The 19,220-nt window shown below is 41.8% G+C and overlaps 1 protein-coding gene across 1 annotated transcript in view; it reads right to left on the minus strand.

Moving 5' to 3' along the window:
* Positions 1 to 227: 227 nt before the first annotated feature.
* Positions 228 to 19,220, minus strand: part of EPHA3 (EPH receptor A3) — a gene marked incomplete at its 5' end in the record, with an annotated part of 58,911 nt that continues 39,918 nt past the window's right edge. The window contains 3 exons of the mRNA XM_010282222.1: positions 228 to 625; positions 2,043 to 2,198; positions 18,576 to 18,769. Of these exons, the coding sequence (XP_010280524.1) occupies positions 520 to 625; positions 2,043 to 2,198; positions 18,576 to 18,769 (456 nt within the window). The remainder of the gene's footprint in view (positions 626 to 2,042; positions 2,199 to 18,575; positions 18,770 to 19,220) is intronic.

The raw sequence follows: 19,220 nt of genomic DNA on the forward strand, positions 1-19,220 counted from the left end.
AGTAAATATGGCCAGACAGGTAGTGAGGTATAGTCCTCTATTTTCCTTGCTTTTAAAGAAATAAAATACCTGTTACAGATCTCTTCTGTATAAAAATACTGCAAGTCTTTCTTTCTTCTTGTTTGCTGTATAGATCAAATACACAGCTTTTACGTCCATGGGGTTTTTGTGTTATTCAGTCACTTAATATTCAAATGGCTATAGGTTTTAGTATCACTGTTTTTTACTTGGAAGGATTTTTTACATATTTTTTTCTTTTGAAATTTACTTAAATTGAAATTTAACAGTCAGTCAAGAGCACCCACCCTTTAGGATTAACAGATAGAAAACAAGTTCGCTCCTATTTTTAAGGCATTTAGACTCAATATTTGAGTGTCTTAGTGGGTTTGAAATTTCAACCATTTTTCCAAAGCTGTTGCAAAGATCTCCTTTAAATTCTGCCGTTTATCAGCCATCACTTCTGCCCTGTGATGCAAATTTTCTCTTTCTTTCTTTCCTGAGCAACATCATTTTGGTACCTTACACAGGAACAGGGCTGTTCTTTGTATGAGTTTCTAGAGCTTTGATACTGCTAACAATCTTCTTTTGAGGCCCCACAACTGTAACGCCGACTTTCTTCACATCCCTGGAAAAAAAGAGCAGATGTATTGGGTGAGTGAGCATACTGTCTCTGTGATTCCTAGCACCGATGTGAGCAAACAGCAACCAACTTGCTCTGGAGGAGCCTCCAGGCATGGTGATTTTCCTGAAACACAAGTCCTGGTACGAAAAATACTGAAAGCCATTGTGTGAAAACAGCAGGAAGCCTCAAAAAAAGGGTAAGAAGTCATTTAGCCTTGTTGTGTTTGCTTACCTGGAAGAAAAGACAACAAAACAATGTTCTCCAGCAATACAGGCACTGGGATTTAGGGGCAAGGGGTTTACTTCTGGGCCAGCTGCGATCCTGAGCCTCACTAACATCTCCATCCCCTTATCAGCCTGACCACTTTTCCTGAGTGGTGCCGACATCTCGCTATCATGTGCTGAGCCCTCTGAGTGGTCCTCTGAGCTCTGGTGTTGAGGTGGCCAAGCTGCTGGCATCTACCCTGTTTTCAGCTCTTGTTTCTCCAGGTTGTCCAGTCTCTTTGTTCCTTGTGCAACACAGAAGTGGTTTAACACTTGTGAAAGGCTAATTAACCAGTGGCTCACAGGAAACTGGGCATTCCTAGTGGATTTCTGCACTGTCCCCAAAGGCTAATTGTTATAAAAAGCCATTAGCAGCCTATTTATAGTTGCAATAATACACTAATTACCGGCATTGATGTGTTTAATTGGTACCGCAGCTGCTGCTTACTTCTTCATAACTTGCCGTGTATCCAGCTAGCCCAACGGGGAATCAAGATTTCCTTTGTCAGTAAGTTCATAACCGTGCTTGATGCCTTTTCAGGTGCAGAGAGGACCCTACTCTCCCTTATCACAAGAACGAAGGCAGATTGCATTTAAATGCAATAAGCTTGCAAGCTGTAAAGTTCAAAGTTTAGCATGTTTAAATGTCAAAACTCGAGGCAGGAGTGAGTTCAGCTCCTCAATAATTATTAGCGTGTAGGAGGAAAGCAGCTACAAAGAGCTTGCTCTGTCTCACCTGGTTTGATGGAATATGGGATGGGCAATAAAGAAAAAGATTGGCACGTGCCAGCTGTGGGGAAACCCCCATATAAAAGGCAGAACATAAAGAATCAACAGAGAAATTCCTAAACTGGGAGTGAAAGAAAGGGATGCTGGTGTACCAGATGATGCACAGTGCTACTGTACCAGAAGATATTGGGAATTTCCTTGTCATCAGTAAGAAAAAGCTATGGGACTATGGCCTTCAAACAGTCACCAGAGCATCTAGGTTTCCTGCACGTGTATTGCAACTACAACCATCATTTACATTTGCCTCTTTAAATGTAAGACTATTTTAGCTAAAAACCGGAAGCTCCGTATAAAAAACGCTACTCGTGTTTAAACTTGTACCTCCAGCAACAACCAATGATGAAGAGCTGTAGTCAATTCAAACTTACTCGGTAGAAATCTTGGCTATTGTATCACAGGAACTGTACTCCACGCCTGTGAAAATGTCTTTGCACTGTCCTGTCCGAAAACCATTGAGCCAATCACCTGTCGTGCGGAAGGCTGAAATATCAATGTTGCTTTGGTCCAGAAGAAGATTTGATGGCCTGAAATAAAAAAGAACGTGATGAAAGTTAGGGAGCAGGGATATGTATGGATTTGTGTCTAACTTAGCACTGGCATTAGCAGCAGCTTCCAGCCTCGACACAGCTTTTCTGTTTGTCTGTGGAACTTACGTGCTGCTGAGGCCACCACAAAGCTGGCAGCTCTGACGAACGCTGGGTAATCATCTTGCTTAAGAGCTCCAGCTTCTCATGCCCAAGTTTAAATCACTGAAGCATCACCAATTCATGAAGTGTATTGTTACATTATAATTTAATGTGTGAAGCATTAGCAAAGACAAGCCTAATTTAGATTATATTTATATGATTCACCTAGTCCCAAACAACACACAAATGATGCACATTCTAGACTCCAAGTCGAGCGTGTTGGAGAATTTATACATATCAAATGTTCCAAGTATTGCAGCCCACTGAAAAAATCCTAAATGCTGCTATTAGGTTAGAAGCACAAATTATAAGACACTAGTGGCTTTAAAAAAATTTTATCAAGTCTAAAATTCAAATGTTAAGTGAATTTGTGAGACAATTGCAACTGCACGAGACTTGCATTCTGCAGTATGCAGAGACAGGAATGAGGAAATTTGTTATCAAATACACTTAGCCAAATGTAACATGCAATTTCCATGCCCAGTTTAAAATTGATGCTCACTCTAAGACTGAAACTTCTGTAAGGATATCATACAAACAAATTAGAAGTGTGAATTAAATAATTTGAAATTAACTTGGTGCTCATGAAGGATGCTGAACTGACAGGATGTGCATCCAAGTTCTCTACTTAGAAAACAATGAAGAAACCAGTAAGAAACAAACAAAACCAAGGAATCAAACAAAACATATGTCCTTGCTTCTTTGCCCATTTAAACCTTTTTTCCATCTATATAAGTCTGCCTATAAGCTATTGAGAAAAAAAAAGTCCATCTCAAAATATTGATTAAATATATAATTTTTTAACAAGAAGGAATATATTGCAGTTGACGCTGTATTTTGCATACTGCAAATGGCAGAAATGGCTGCTCCCATATTGATCCAGAAATTTAGTTCTGTCTGGTATGAAGACTCTTGTTTTCATGGTCTTGAGAGCATACTGTGGCTTCTTATTTGAGAGCATTGAGACTAAAGATAAATGCCAGCCGTCCCCCATGGTCACTTGAGTCAGGCTCTACCATACCTCATTTTAGCCATCTAAAAATATCACAAATAGGCCCAGCTAGTTTTCTGAATTATTGCTGCAGTCCATGGAGACACACGTGCGTTTCCAGGCATGGAGTTTGTCCTCTCTGAAACAGGCCTTCCAGGCAAAGACTGGAGGAGACACCCAGCTCTCAGAGAGGTGATGACCCTGTTCTCACCTGTTCCTTCTCACTGACTTGCTATCTTATTGTAAGAAAGAGGTGTGAGAAGCCCCCTGAATAGCAATACAATCAGTTCTACTGACAAGACATCTTACTAATTCTAATAACCCTCCTCTCTCAGTGCCAATTAGTACAATGACTTTCTCAACTAAGATATTAATAGAGACATTGACTATATTTCTGCATTTTTCCCTCCACTGACATACATATGTCTATACTGGACGACTTTTTATCCCCGTTCAGAAACATACGTGCTCTATTTTAAGTAAAGTACATTATGGGTGTCTATCTCAGGCTTAATGCTAAGCATGTACTTAGCTATGCTACTCCGTTGGTGCTACTCATGAGCACTGGAGACTGAACTAGAGGATATGCAAAGCAGTTATCACTACAACTTCATAGTCTATTTTAAGCCCTATAATTCTTTTTCCCTGTGGCTCTAGTGAAACATCACCTGCACAGGAGCCCGGCTGCTACAGCTGAATCCATCTGAAGTGACTATTGTCAGTGGAAAGAAGTGAAAATGAGAAGAGGTTAGACTAACACCGTAATTTAAAGGCAGTGATTATGCAGTGTAACGGGTAGGTGACAGCCACCAGTACTGGAGAACTGATCTGGATTGTAAAACATCCTCTTCACCTCAAACCCAAGTCATCTCTGACCATTGGAAGAAACATAAAGGGAGAGACCGTAAAGGCACCAAAGAGAACAAGGTGTTTAAATACCAGTGAATTTAAGCTCATAAGCAGGCTAGAAAATCCAAACAAAACTTCTCAGTCCCAACGTAAGTCTTCATTAAGATGCATCAAGATCAGCAGCCCAACAACAGCATACCCCTGCAGTACACCTGACTTGCGCTGGAATCAGGAGATACCACATTGGTTACACTGAGACTTCTACCTTTTACCTTTGGAGGAAAGAACAATATAGCTTTGCGACACAGTAACTCTTGGTACTGGCTACATTAAACAGCATCTTTTACTTCTGATGTTTTGGCAGTTGTTATCAATCAGCTGACTTCTTTTGGGATCAGAAGATTATTTTAATATCTTCTTCCCTTCTGGGATTGCAGGCCATAATTAAGGAGCTCATTAGATGCTTGAAAATCTTAACTTCAAAACCACAAATGGACATAACTGCTGTAGATTCACCATCAATTTCCACCAGCTCTCAGAGCAGCACAATCCCTGACGGGACACCTTTTGCCTCCTGGCCTTCCCTCCAGAGCCCAGCCAGGACAAGGAGCTGCTGCAAATGACCACAATCACTGGCACCAACTACGGACCTCATGTCCTGGGAACAGCTGTAGATGGAAAGGAAAGTGATAGAAGACACCAGAAGCCTGCTGGGCCCCCAAAACACTAACCTTTTGTAAAGGGAAAGCACAGCACAGCTGCTCTGACACAAAGACTGAGCTGAGGACAGAAGATGCAGCGCACTTCAGGTTAGTGTTCTCACGCTAAAAACAGATCTTGGGCACTTATGTGATACACAGGTTTAAACACCCTCCAGTTAAAGGCTCGGGTTTGATAATAAGGCCCAGGATATTTTTATTCAGTAGCTGTACAGCCAGCATCTCCCTGACTACTGTTTGTCCCATGAAGAGCCAAAGCTTTTTATTTATAGTTTTCTGGGTATAGCGTCTGGAATCCCAAGACATTTATTAAGAGTATTTATGAACTGTTCTTAGTGATAAAGCATGAATAAATTTTTTTTCCAGCCTAGCATGTCTTTTCAACTTAAATCTAATAAAACAAGGCCTGACTCAAGAATCACTAATGAAAAAAAAAAAAAAGTACAAACAAGTGGAAATAGAACAGGTCTCTAGGATTAGGAATTAGAGTGGCCCAAAAGAGCTTTTATGTTTATTACTTGGATCAAAGCATCATCGGGACAAAAAATATGACCTAATTTTAATGCAAGTGACCTCAGAATAACCAGCACTGTAAAGTATCATTTTTCTCCTTGTAGGATTCCAAACAAAAATTGGTTACTTTCCTCCTCAGAGAGGACATCTGGACAGTTTATCAATGCACAGGAATTCGTCTCACTGCGAAGAGTCTGTGATGTCTCCTCGCATGCACCAAGGGAAAGCTGGGCTTTCAGAGCATCTGCACGCATCGGCAGTTTTTTCCCCTGACCCAGCCCCTAGACAGAAGGTCTGAACATGAAATTTATGGTCTGGGTGATGTGCGCCATGAGCTCACACTTTACCAGACAAATTAGATGGGTTGCAATCCATGCAGCTGTAAACGACGTCCTGCAGGGTTCCACCTGATCTTTTACAGCTTTTCATAAATCAGTACCTACTAGCTTCAGAAGAGAGTCATTAAAAAGAAATCATGGAAATTACATGTTTGCTCAGGGGAATTGAAATAGAACACTTCCCTCTGTCTTTTCCTTTCTTCTCTCCCCTCCTTTTTTTTTTTTTTTTGAACTCTTTATTTTGTTGCTTTGACCAACTATGATATACCCCATCGTGTTATCTTTCAACTGTTGTGGAAAGACTTTCTATCCTGTTCATCCTGACTGCGTGTATATCTATCTAATCTACCACGTTGTATTTACTGACATGTGGTGCCCTTAAAAAATCAGCAAGACCCAAGTTAGAGACAAATTTAACAGCATGATGCCAGTTACAAAATGCCCTGTTGCCGAAAGCTTTCTCTGGATGTGCCCATTATGTTAACAGTTGGAATTAACCTTTGAGTCTTCCGCAGTAGCAGGGAGAACTATAGTTTGTTATCATTAGCACAGCTTTTTGTCACAACACAGGGAAAGTTGTGCTGCACCATATAGTAACGACAAAGACCACCGAAAACATCATTAGAACCCTTCCCAATCTGGCATGGAAACCTTGCCTCTGGTCAGCTGCTGCCTGGCGAGAAAGGGATGCATTAACTTGCAGAATCCAGGAACTGAGACAAATAAAAGGAAAATGTCCTGCCATTTCTTCTGCATGAAGGGTGGTATTCTGCAAATACACAGAGGAATTGTGCACACATGACCGTGGGCTTCGTATTGCAGTAGCCTCTCTTTTTCCATCCCTTCCTCCAAACACCACAACCAACCTTCAGTTTTTAAATCTGGAATTCCCCTTCCACAGCCAGTTTCTTTCAAAGGGGAAAGCATTTAAAAAACATAAAGTAAATTCCTGTGGCAAATTTTAGGTAATTATGAGCTCATTTTGTAAAGTGAAATTGCTTCCAAGGAGGGAGCCAGGCCTGGTTTGAACACAAATCCTATATGCTTTATGATTATGGCAAGCACAGAATTCTGGTCTAACAAGAAGGTTATCTCCTATTCAAAGAAAAAAATAACCCAAAAAACAACAGGTGGCACAGAAAGCAAATTTTAGTTTCATCTCCTACAGCAAGCAGAATCATAAGTATACATGGCTATCAACAGGACACTGGTAAATAAATGACATGCTGAGGAGAAGTAGAGTCATTGTGTTTACTTGATTATCCCTGGACCTTAAAGATAAGGATCTTTGGAGTTTCACATCTTCATGCTCATTTTTAAGGTACCCTTAGCAAAATCTGTAACATAGTCCCTAAAACACAATTCACCTCTTAAGGTGGCACATTTGCTTTTCCCAAGGGGCTTCATATCATGCTTGCACACTCTCAGAATCAGCAGGTTGTGACTACTCTTTGAAGTCAAAAGAGAGCTGGAGAAATGAAGAGGGGTAATACGAATAACCAACGGGGAGAAGAATGCAGGCGAGGCTGATGGCCTGCTGCAAAATGATACATCTCTCTAAATGTCACCCTGGACTTCTTATTTTCTAGCTCTGTGCTGTTTGTCGGCAAAAAATTTACCACAGCTTCCTCTAGGATAATGAGCAAATAAAATTTCAACTGCACCATAGGTCAGTCCTCCAGTCTTTCCTACTCCTTTAACTGCCCCTCAGAAAATGCTTTTCAAGGGGCTTATATCTTTTCAGCATCCTGGTGGGGTAATAAATCATATACCTGGTTGTATCAGTGCTCCTCAGTTTACTTCCCCCCCGCCCCAAACCACTGAAGGCAAAAAATACCAGCAAGTTGCTGAAATTTTTTTTTTTTCTTATAATACAGCTTAAGCTGTGCTTTTAAGCTGCAGACATCATGTGGCCATTTCCTGGGATTCATAGCTGGCCCAGAGACAGACCCTTAACGACAACCAGTCATTATTGTTAGGACAGTCTATAGGCTCTTTAAAAGAGGGAGAGAAAAATGCCTCAGAGAGCTTTTAAAATGCTTTTCTGGCTCTTTCCATCTACCATGTGCCATGTATGACTTGCTCTTACATCTCACATTTGGCCGCACTATGAATTTCTACATACAGCTACAGCATTCGTGGCATCAGGCAGCAGCTCGGTGCAGTTTCTTTCTCCAGCATTTCCAGCGCAGAATTACCATTAACGCTAACGAGGGCTTCTCGTCGTTAACCCGGCACATCGAGCTGCCAACAGCAGAACAAACTCCCTTGGAATCACAGCAAACGCTCGTGATCAGGACACACGCTGGTCGGGCTGCGTTACTATTTAAATTATACCGTACCCAACTCGGTCTGCTGTGAATTCTTGTCGGAGTTTCACCAGGGGAGTCAAATTAGAGGTGCGAAAGTGCAAATAGATGTTTTACTGTCTACGTTAACAGGGAGCCCCAGTGACTTTTAACTCTGAAGGAGCAACGGTTGAGTCGTGTCTGCCTCAGGCACGCTATTAATGGCTGCTGGAAAAGGCAGGTGAAAACAGGGCTTCTCTCTCTCTAGCACGCACACTAACCGAAGTCCCTAACAAACTTCTTGGTTGAACTCCTGGATTCCCCGTGCAATTCAAAGTATGATTAGACACCCAGCAGTATCATTTACTGTCATCTTCCGTTTTTCTTTGTGATTTGTAGTTAAGTTCCCTCCAACTTAAGTTCACTATTTTACGTTTAACAGACTTCAGAAAGAGGCCTAAAGTGTTGTAGGCTTACATTACTTGAATTCTTTTAGAGCAAGCAGTCCATTTTAGGACACAGATTATATCGCTAGTGGGTTTTGAACAGGGATAAAAAATTCACGGGTAGGCTTGCATTACGCAGCGTTTGGCCAAAGCTGGACCCTGTTGTCAATGCCTGGGCAACCACAAAGCGTAAGCCCTCCCTGAAACGCGCAGAATAAAACTGAAAGCTCTTTCCTTCAGTCCTCCAGCCTGAAAGTTCCTACCAGGGAGAAGCAAACAAGCAATATTATGGCAGGTCAGCGATACATGTCAAGCATCTGAAACCTTCCGACCTGAATGGCAAGAAAAAGGGAACTTTTCAACAAAATGTTCAGCCAACACAAATAGTTGCTTTGTTGCAAACATTACTGTAAAAACAGGGCTTGAATTATGCTGCATAATGGAGCAGCCTGAATTTTTTATTTGACCTGTTTGCTGCTCCTACTGAGTTTAATTTTCGCAAATATCCTACCAAGCTAGCATACTAGAGATTTTCCGCTGAATCATCAGATTTTAAGTAGAAACAAACTTTGTGAGAAGCGAACTCCAAATTTTAAATTGCAAATGATGCCCCTGGACGTTTGAGAGCAAACATGCTTGACACCACGGAGAGTGCCACAAAGACAGCCAAGAAAGCAAATGTTTAGCAGTGAACACTTGCAATCAACTACTCGCAAATAACAGGTAGGCTAAAAACTGCTTGAGGAAAGTACTGCAGTGAGTAATTCAAAAAAACCATCAAATTCAAGAAAATCAGGATAGAGTTGTCAACAACTTGGTAACACATGAAAGAATGTATAAGGAATTATTCATGCACATTTTTGAACACCTTCAAATTTCCATCAGGAAGAGTAGCTGACCCTGACCTCCTAAATTTCCTGGACTATATTAAAAGAATTCCAACTATGCTTTTTCTGAAAGTAAGTGGCTTTCTTGTTTTTCTAGCCTTAGATATAGCAATACTGGAAGAACTTATATTTAAATGGAGAACTTGTAAGACATAAAAGAGATCTGAAACAAAATTTACCTCCAATGCTGTAGCACAGTCCAGAAATAATGCATTTTTTGTTGTGGGTTTTTTTTCCAATACAGTTACACAGTGTCATGAATTACCAAAAATGGTGTATTTTGGGGATTTAAAAAAAAAAATTCACATTACTGTTTACAGATTAAACTTTTTTTTTTTGTTTTTAATACCTGTAGTCAGGCATGCTGCTTCCTCATCACAGAACTGGAACATGGAAATTAATGAAAGATTTAAAATTTGTATACTAGTATGGGATATGCAGTCTCAGGCCTCTGAGTGGAGTTCCAGGAAGGCAACTACACATTTTGCAAACTTCAGATCCAGAGCCTCCAATAAAATCTTAAGAGGTTTTATCCATGTACCTTAATTGTCATTCATAAACACAAAGAAAAGTGCATATTCTTTATTGCAAATCAAAAATAACTTGACTGAGCTTGACGAGGTACCTTATTCTGGAAAACAGAAATTTGGCCTTGCATTTTATTTAAGTTCTACACACCTAAAAGGTGAGTAGTTAATATGCATAATGGTTTTCGTTTTGAAATTAGCATAAATATAATTTAAAATGTCTTTTAATTTTGATAAGCAGCATTATTTCTTTAAAAATATGATTTGGTTTCCCTATTTTAGAATCAGCCTTTCACTTTGTACATCTATTCAGAAATCCTTTAACAAACTGAAAACAAAAGGCAGACATAACTCCTCACATTTTGCAACATGTAACTTTTATTATATTATCCAGAGCAAACTGGTACACTGAGTACTTGAAATTACAAAATAAAACTTTGCTTCAGAAGCCTCTATATACGAGAACACAGATTCCGACTTTTAATCTTTTGAAATTATCTTAAACTCAAGGACGGACTGGAAAGCAGTTTGGCTGGTTGATGCCACAAGCAGTAATTGGAGAGCAGAGAGAGGAGTCTGCAAAGTGCGCGAAAGCCAGCCTTGCATCCTGCCTGTTTACGAAATCAAATGGCTTTAATGTCATTTACTGCCTTTGTTGAACAAGCTCGCTCTTTTCCATGCATTTCATGTTAAAGGTAGCTCCGTGCCAGAAGACACAGATGCTAAATCCTATTAACGACTGCTGGTTAACCTGTAACACCTTAATCTTCAAAGATTTGGGGCAAACTTGCTAATTAATCCTCCTGCGAGGAAGGTAATTCAAATTTTCCAAGAGACAGAAAAGTTAGCTAAACAAAGCAATTATTTAAAAAGTCTCAGTAAGACAGCTGCCTTATGGCATCCTGAAATGGATGATGCTTTGACATTTTCCAAAAACAAGGACCAACTGATTTTGCAAAATATTTGATAGTGGCATTTCCAAACTGAAAACCGTTTCACACCACACTACCAGCATAATATTGGTAAGTGGACAAAAATCACCAGATAATTTTACACAACTTCCTGTAAAGCAGTAAGATGTGATAATGACTTTCCATGTTAGATGCTTGGGCTAGATGTGAACTGAGAATAAAGATACTGAATGATAAATGTCTCATTAAAATCTCCTTCCTCTGAGATCCTCCTCTCAATTTGCAATGCAAAGTAAGTAGCATTTTCTGCGAAGGCCCAAAGAAACTAACAAATTTGTCAGCTGTTAACTCTGAGCAACTCGTAAAATAATGATCTTTTTTACAAGGAAGACTATCAGCTGTTTATTTTATGCATTCGATATACGAGACAAACTCTTGCAATTCTTGCCCTTAGATATAGCTATTAATACAGCTATAAACACACAAAAAATGGTTACAGACCACTTAATAAAGACATATCCTGAATTCTCAGGTGGTTTTCTCCCCTTGTTTACAATATAATTTCTTTCCTCCTCTCATAAATATGTGATTGTAGTGTAAAGAGACAATAGCAGCAATACCTGACACTGACTTTCACTTTAACAAAAGGTTATATCGAAACAAAAGCAAATACGGAAGCAGGCTGGTTTGTTGTGTGGAATCCTTCTCAATTTTGAAGTCAATCACAGACCTGGCAGAAATTCAGAATTTCTAAAAATCATGTGTTGGAATTAGAAATGTTTTTCAATTTTTTTTAAATGCTTTTTCTTGGCAGAGGCTGTGGATTAACTTGGCTATTCCTGTTTCATAGCAGGTTCATGAAGGCTAAGAGCCTTTAGTCACACCTACATCACAGATGTGAACATACACAGCAACTATAAGAAAGCTGCCATAATACTTAGATAGCTTGAATCCCATATCAGAACCCTTATACCTCAAGGTCACACTATCCTCCAACAGTTTAATTCATTTTGGGACACAGAAATGCTTTAAATATATTTCTAATTATACACTGTGTTTTAAATACATTTTTCCAGGAGGCTGTGTAAGAGTAAGATTCATATACATAAAATGATAAAATACATTGTAACTCTAGAGAGCCATCATATATGTTATAAAAAGATCAGAATTAGAAACATAAATTTAAAAAAATTACAAATATAAATAAGTGAAGAGAAAGAAAAAGATACAGAAAATTAAGTGTTATGAGTCCATTTAAGATTTGTAGTGTAGTGTATACAAAGTATTTCCAGTTGTGTGACTCGGGTTACCCACTTTTTCCCACACAAAAGAAACAACAATTAATAAGCCCTTTCAGACCACAGCCTCACCAACTGGTTAGCAGGTGGGTGAAATGATTCTGTCTCTCCTACTCAAGTTTAGAAAACTTTCCATCTGCTTTGTATCTGCATGAAATATTCACAAATGTGAAGTAATACACAGTGGACTAAAAAATAATAAGCTCAAGAAGAAAAATAATGAACCTGATCAAAACTGGAAGAACTATGAACTCACTTCCACCCTAAAGACATCCAAACAACCTAAGGACTCTGTTATAAAAATGAACATAATGCTCAGAAAACAGGAAAGAACAGCAAGACATAAATCAAATAAAAACATCATAAGGTTGTGCTTTAGAAAACTGCATTACTTGTACAACATCTTGTGTACTGAGTTCTGCTCCTACAGTCCTTTACAGAGCTACATAACTCCCGGCAGCCTAAAGGACACAAAACACCCAGGTGTCCAGAACCAGTGCTGGTCTTGCTAGCAAGAGCTCAAGGTGGCCACCTAATTAAAAAGTGAATTTTGACAGAATCATAGAATCTTTGGGTTGGAACGGGCCTTGTAAGGTCATCTAGTCCAGCCCCCCGCAGTGAGCAGAGACATTTTCAACTAGATCAGGGTGCTCAGAGCCCCGTCCAACCTGACCTTGAATGTTTCCAGGGATGGTGCATCTACCATCTCTCTGGGCAACCTGTGCCAGTGTCACGCTCATGCCAAAAAATTTCTTCCTGATATCTAGTCTAAATCTGCCCTCTTTTGGTTTACAACCATTACCCCTTGTCCTATCTCAACAGGCCCTGCTAAAAAGTCTGTCCCCATCTCTATTATAAGCCCCCTTGAAGTACTGGACGGCAGCTATAAGGTCTCCTTGGAGCCTTCTCTTCTCCAGGCTGAACAACCCCAACTCTGTCAGCCTGTCCTCACAGGAAAGGTGCTCCATCCCTCTGACCATTTTTGTGCCCCTCCTCTGGACCCTCTCCAACAGGTCTATGTCTTTCCTGCACTGAGGGCTCCAGAGCTGGATGCAGCACTGCAGGTGGGGTCTCACCAGAGCGAAGTAGAGGGGCAGAATCACCTCCCTCGACCTTCTGGCCACACTGCTTCTGATGCAGCCCAGGAGACAGTTGGCCTTCTGGGCTGCGAGCGCACATTGCCGCTCATGTGCAGCTTTTCATCCACCAGTACCCCCAAGTCCTTCTCAGCAGGGCTGCTCTCAATCCCCTCATCCCCCAGCCTGTATTGAAACCTGGGTGGCCCCAACCCAGGTACAGGACCGTGCACTTGGCCTTGTTGAACTTCATGAGGTTCACATGGGCTCATTTCTTGAGCTTGTCCAGGTCCCCCTGGGTGGCATCCCATCCCTTAGGCATGTCAACTGCACCACTCAGCTCGATGTTGTCTGCAAACTTGCTGAGGGTGCATGCGATCCCACTATGTCATTGATGAAGATATTAGAGTACTGTTCCCACAGCAGCCTTCTGAGGGACACCACTCATCACTGATCTCCATCTGGACACTGAGCCATTGACCATACTTTCTGGATGGCACCATCCAACCAACTCCTCATCCACCTCACAGTCCACCCATCAAATCCATACCTCTCCAATTTAGAGAGACGGATGTTGTGGGGGACCGTTTCAAAGACCACTTTGTCATCCAGATAGCTGACATCCATAGTTCTTCCCTTTTCCACTGATGTGGTCATCATAGAAGGCCACGAGGTTTGTCGGGCAGGACTTGCCCCTGGTGAAGCCACGCTGGCTGTCTCGAATCACCTCCCTGTCCTCCATGTACCTCCATCTAGGAGGATCTGTTCCATGATCTACCCAGGCACAGGGGTGAGGCTGACGGGTTGGTAGTTCCCAGGGTCCTCCTTGCTACCTTTTTAAAAAATGGGTGCAATGTTTCCCTTTTTCCAGTCACCGGGGACTTCACCTGACTGCCAGGACTTTTCAAGTATCATGGAGAGTGGCTTGGCAACTACAATTCCCTCAGGACTCTGGGATGCATCTCATCAGGTCCCATAAACTTGTGCATGTTCAGGTTCCTCAGGTGATCTTGAACCTGATCTTCTCTTACAGTGAAAGGGACTTTGCTTCCCCAGTACCAGTGTTGCAGTCCATCCGCTCAAGAGGTGTGGGAAGAGAGACTGCTATTGAAGACTGAGGGAAAGAAGTTGTTGAGTACCTCAGCCTTCTCCTCATCTGTTGTTACTAGTCTGCCAGTCTTGCTCATCGGGGTGGGGGATACGCTTCCTTGGACCTTCCTTTTCTGGCTGACATACATGTAGAAGCCCTCATCATTATTCTTTGAGTCCCTTGCCTAGTTCAGCTCCAGTGATGCCTTGGCCTTCTCAACCCCAGCCCTACACAACTGGGCAGCATCCCTGTACTCTTCCCGGGATACCTGTGCCTGCTTCTACTGCCTGTGTATTTCTCTCTTGCCCTTTAGTTTGCCCATCAGGTCTCTACTCATCCATGCCAGCCTCTTGCCTTCTTTTCCCGATTTCTTACACCTGGGGATTGAGAACTCTTGCGCTCTATGGAAAGCATTCTTAAAGATCTGCCAATTCTGTTCTGCTCCCTTGTCCCTGAGGGCAGTGTCCCAGGGGGTCCTATTGACTAACTCCCTGAACAGCTGGAATTTTGCTTTCCTAAAATTGAGGGTCCTGACTTTATTTTTTGCCTGCCCCATGCCCCTCAGGACTGTGAACTCCACCAGTGCATGATCACTGCAGCCCAGGCTGCGTCAAATCTTGAGGTCACCAATTAGCTCACTTTGACACTTTTTTGACAGGTATGAAAGAAATCAGCCATACTATCTACTTTACAAGGTATGGGAAAGGAATTTTGACATGAGTTAGAGAAGCACAACAAATACCAGGAAAGGTATAATGAAATGTTTGCTGTCACAATCAGCTTTTGTCGCTGTTCACAAGCATGCAGGATGGTCTGCAAAGAGACAATTAATAAGGATAAAAACATCCCCTTGGGTATCAAGAAAATATTAGATGCCATGGTGTGGCCAGATGTGATAGAAAACTGAAAAGGAAATACAGAATTGGAGGCTTTGACTCCTCTCCTGTATTCCTATGAGGTATTGGTACAAATCGTGCCTGGGCTATGGCCTGGAATCAGATGTACAGTCAAGCACATCCTTCAGTCGAAGTCAGTTAACAGCAACCAGAGGAAAGGGATATCTTATGCACCTCCAGCAATGTGTTTTTAAATAGGGTAAAACAATGCTTTGACTATTTTAAACAAACATCAGCTCTACAATCTGTAAGAAGAGACAGGCTTTGCATCTGCAACGGACATTGGCAGGTTAAACATTCTTCCCAACTATTCTGAACACCTGTAAGCATATGGTGGGCATAAAGCTTTAGCATTCTTCCAGTAGCACCACAGACATGGCTAAAAGAGAGCTGTGACCTCCGTAATTCAGATTAATTGCTTATTATGGGTATGAGGAGAGGTGCTGCGGGAGTACTACAGCCTCAAATAACAACTGAGAGCAGCCGTTTCAGCCAGTGTAATCCCCCGAGCCTGTGGGGCTGAGGCGCAGAGTGCTTTACCTCTGCAGCTATGCCTGTCCCTCTCTGGCTGCTGACAGTACAAGGATTCCAGCAGGGATCCGACTGCGTGTCACCTTCTCAAGGAGCTGCCCTGACTCATCGCTCTTTTGTATCGGTTACATATTTCTGCACATAAGGCTATAGCAAGACCCAAACCCATTTTAAGCCTAGCTTCTCATTTTTCTCTGTCAGTCTGTCAGAAAGCAACGATGGACCTCCAGCACTCAGTCCCTGGCCAGCATCACCACCAGCTCCCACTGCAGAAGGAGTGCGCGTTACCTGCCAGAAGTGCCTCACCGCAGGACATGGAGGGGGTGTGAGCTGCCTGCAGCATTTTCACTCAGGTTTGAGATTAGACAGTTTTGGCAATGGTTACATGGGGGTGATCATGGATTTCCAAATCTGCATAGGACTGCCAAGAAGCCCTCATCATATCATACCTAATTCTTGGTCATACTCAAGTTTAAGGGTACTCTGGGTTGGTCTGCAGACACCGATGGGGATAGAGTGAGATGGAGAGATCATGGATCACACATTCCCTGAACTGCAACAAATGCCTTCCCAGAGGGGAACTGCTTGGGCTCACCCATGCTGGTGTGCCCACCACCCAGACCCCACAGCCCCCGTCTGTCACCAGAGAGTCAGGAGCTGCAGAGAGGAGAGACACTGCACTACTTGGGAATGCAAGGAAGGATGTAGCAGCAGAAAGGTAATTGGGAAGGAGGGAATAAAAATCACCTTTGACATTCCCCTCCTCATAAATGTGCTCCATATCAAAGCCAAAGCAGCAGCCTGCCATGAGGAGCATTTTACTGAGAGCTCACCTAAATCAGCTGCGAGAAGTCCCCTCCCATGCTAGCAGCCTCCTTCCTCCCCCACGCTGTGCCACGAGCAGAGAGCACGGCATTGTGGTATGGATGTGCAGCCTCTGCTGCCTGCGCCCGTAAAGCATATAATGAAATAGGAGTTAAGACAGCAAGAGAGAGATCGGAGAGAGCAATACTGCACTGTGGCACTCCTGCACAGAACCCAGCAGGGGCAAACAGTACTCAGACTGAATTTGGTCTCCATTAGAGGATATCAGCTTTTTCTGGCTATGAACAGGTAACTGGAAATGATGGCTTAACGTTGTTTTCATCTCTCCTGTGGTTCAGCTCCCTAACTGGAAGGACAGTATATGGAACATTTTGCTTCTGTCTGAAATACAAAACATGGAGCACTGTTTCTGCAGTCAAATTCCCAAATCAAAACATCATAGTCATGATTCCCAATTCCGCTATTCAGCAAATTGCTGCAGTATATTCCTACAGAATAATTATTTGCACCAATCAGTTGCCAAACAGGGGTGCAAGGTGTTTAGAAGAAATGTGCTTGACTGACTTGACTGCGAAGATAGTGTTTAAACGGTTCGGGTGTTTAAAAACAAAAATAATTTTTTTTTTTTGTTTTGTAACCTGTCAGGTAACAGAAATAATTGCTTTGGTAAGCATGTTAGTTTACTATGTGTTAAATGCACACCAATTAAATTATTGAAACATAATACTGTGCAAGCAGTTTCCTCTCATATATTTTTAGAAGTATGGCTGCCTTCCTCCTCCCATCTCTGCTCTCTTTTTTCAGGTCTCTGGAGTGGCAGCAGGAGGTAGGTAGAATAGCCAGCCTCAAGCTCAGGATGCGACACGATGCCAGAGGCCAGGAGAAAGGAGGCAAGATCCACGTCACCTGCACAGCAGGCTGCAGTATCAATGCGATTCTTCCCACTGCCTTTGCTCCATTTCCCTTCTGTACCTTCCTGTTCGATTGCCGTGGCGAGAAGTGTGCCGTGTTAGCAGCAAAGGTCTGAGAGGACTGCTTTGTTGTGCTCCTTTTTGAAGCTTGCCTCATGTCAGACTCTGGTCTCTTGCCCACTGACACACTCTCCAAGATCTGGGTCCAAAGCAGCAGAGTGCATTTCTCCCTGACTCTGCCCGCTTTGTGGACAGAGGATTTTGCACTAGCATTCATGCTAAAAGTAATTTTACATCTTTTCAGATCACTTCAGTAAGAGTATGGCATTTTGTGCATTATATAAACCAATTCACTTAAACCCTACTTAACCAAAGTTCTTATTTCACCACATCCTCATTATGTCCTTAGGTGTCGACACAGTCTTCAGTTACTCTCTCTCAATGATATAATTCTTATCTCAATCATAGTGATGTTCCACAGTGTGTTGAATAACCAGGTTATAAACGAATGTTTTTAATGCAATTAGGAATATCGCACAGGTTGGAAATGAATTCCTAGTTAAGGCATTGATCTAACAGGGAATCATAAATGCGTTTTTAAGTTTGTGAGTCCTACGGAAAGCAAAATGATTATTCATATGATTAAAGTTAAGGTGACTTGTGAGAGCAGTAGGATGAGTGTAGGATGTCTGTTTAGATCCAGTTCAGAAAGATACTTAGAAACATGGCTAGCTGTAACCTATGAAACACTAAGCACTTAAAACACCACGTAAGGTCAGAAGGCAAAGGAAGATCACATAATGGCCAAATCTGTCATCTCTGTTTTTCTCCCAAATTTCTGCTCAATCTTACAATGAGTTTCATAACCCTAGCATAATAGCTTTTCACAATTTGAATAAATAATAGCAAATCATTAACAAAAATAATGGTAATAACAATGATAATAATAATTCCTTCTACCAAAGGGATAGTCAGGAAGCTTTCTCTAGCCTTCAAGATCACAAACAGCTATGGTTAAAAGTTGAAGAAGCGGGTGCACAAAGTAAACAATTTCTACTGATGGAAGATGAAGAAATCAAAGACATTTATTTATGTGCAATGTAAGATCTAATATGTCACCTTGCCGCCGCATTGGTGATTATTTTCAGACTGCTGGGATTACGGATCAGCTTATCCAGGATGCTGACAATCTGCTCAAACTTGGGTCTGTTGTTTCTGTCTTTCTGCCAACAGTCCAGCATCAGCTGATACAAGGCAGCTGGGCAGTCCATAGGAGGTGGCAAGCGGTACCCTTCATCAACAGCCTTAATCACCTGCACAAGGATAAAAGTTTTTGAAAACTTAAAGGCACTTAAATCAACTTGTTTTTATCAGTTCTGTGAACCACATTAACATGGACATTCTGTGTTTAAACAAATGTGTTTATTCACTAATTGTCTTGTTGTGCAATGCCTCTGGTTTATCTGCAAAGTAAACCAGACAGTAAATTAGGCATACAGAAAGGGGAGTTAAGATATATTATATGACTTTGAGGAAGGTGAGAGTGTAGAAAGGATCTCCAAAACTCACCCTCAATTGAACCAAATCCATAAACAAAAGCTACAGTTAGTAAGATGCTTGCTGAACTGTGCCAAACTTCAAAAGGTTTTGAATATCTCTCATCTGATCACCCTTAGCAACACACACTTTCCACACTCTCCAGTGGACACAGCACTGGGCAGAAAACCAACCTACTCTCTCACAGGACATCCTGAACTGACAGCC

The sequence above is a fragment of the Phaethon lepturus genome, unplaced genomic scaffold (assembly GCF_000687285.1).
Source record: "Phaethon lepturus isolate BGI_N335 unplaced genomic scaffold, ASM68728v1 scaffold332, whole genome shotgun sequence".
Classification (NCBI taxonomy): domain Eukaryota; kingdom Metazoa; phylum Chordata; class Aves; order Phaethontiformes; family Phaethontidae; genus Phaethon; species Phaethon lepturus.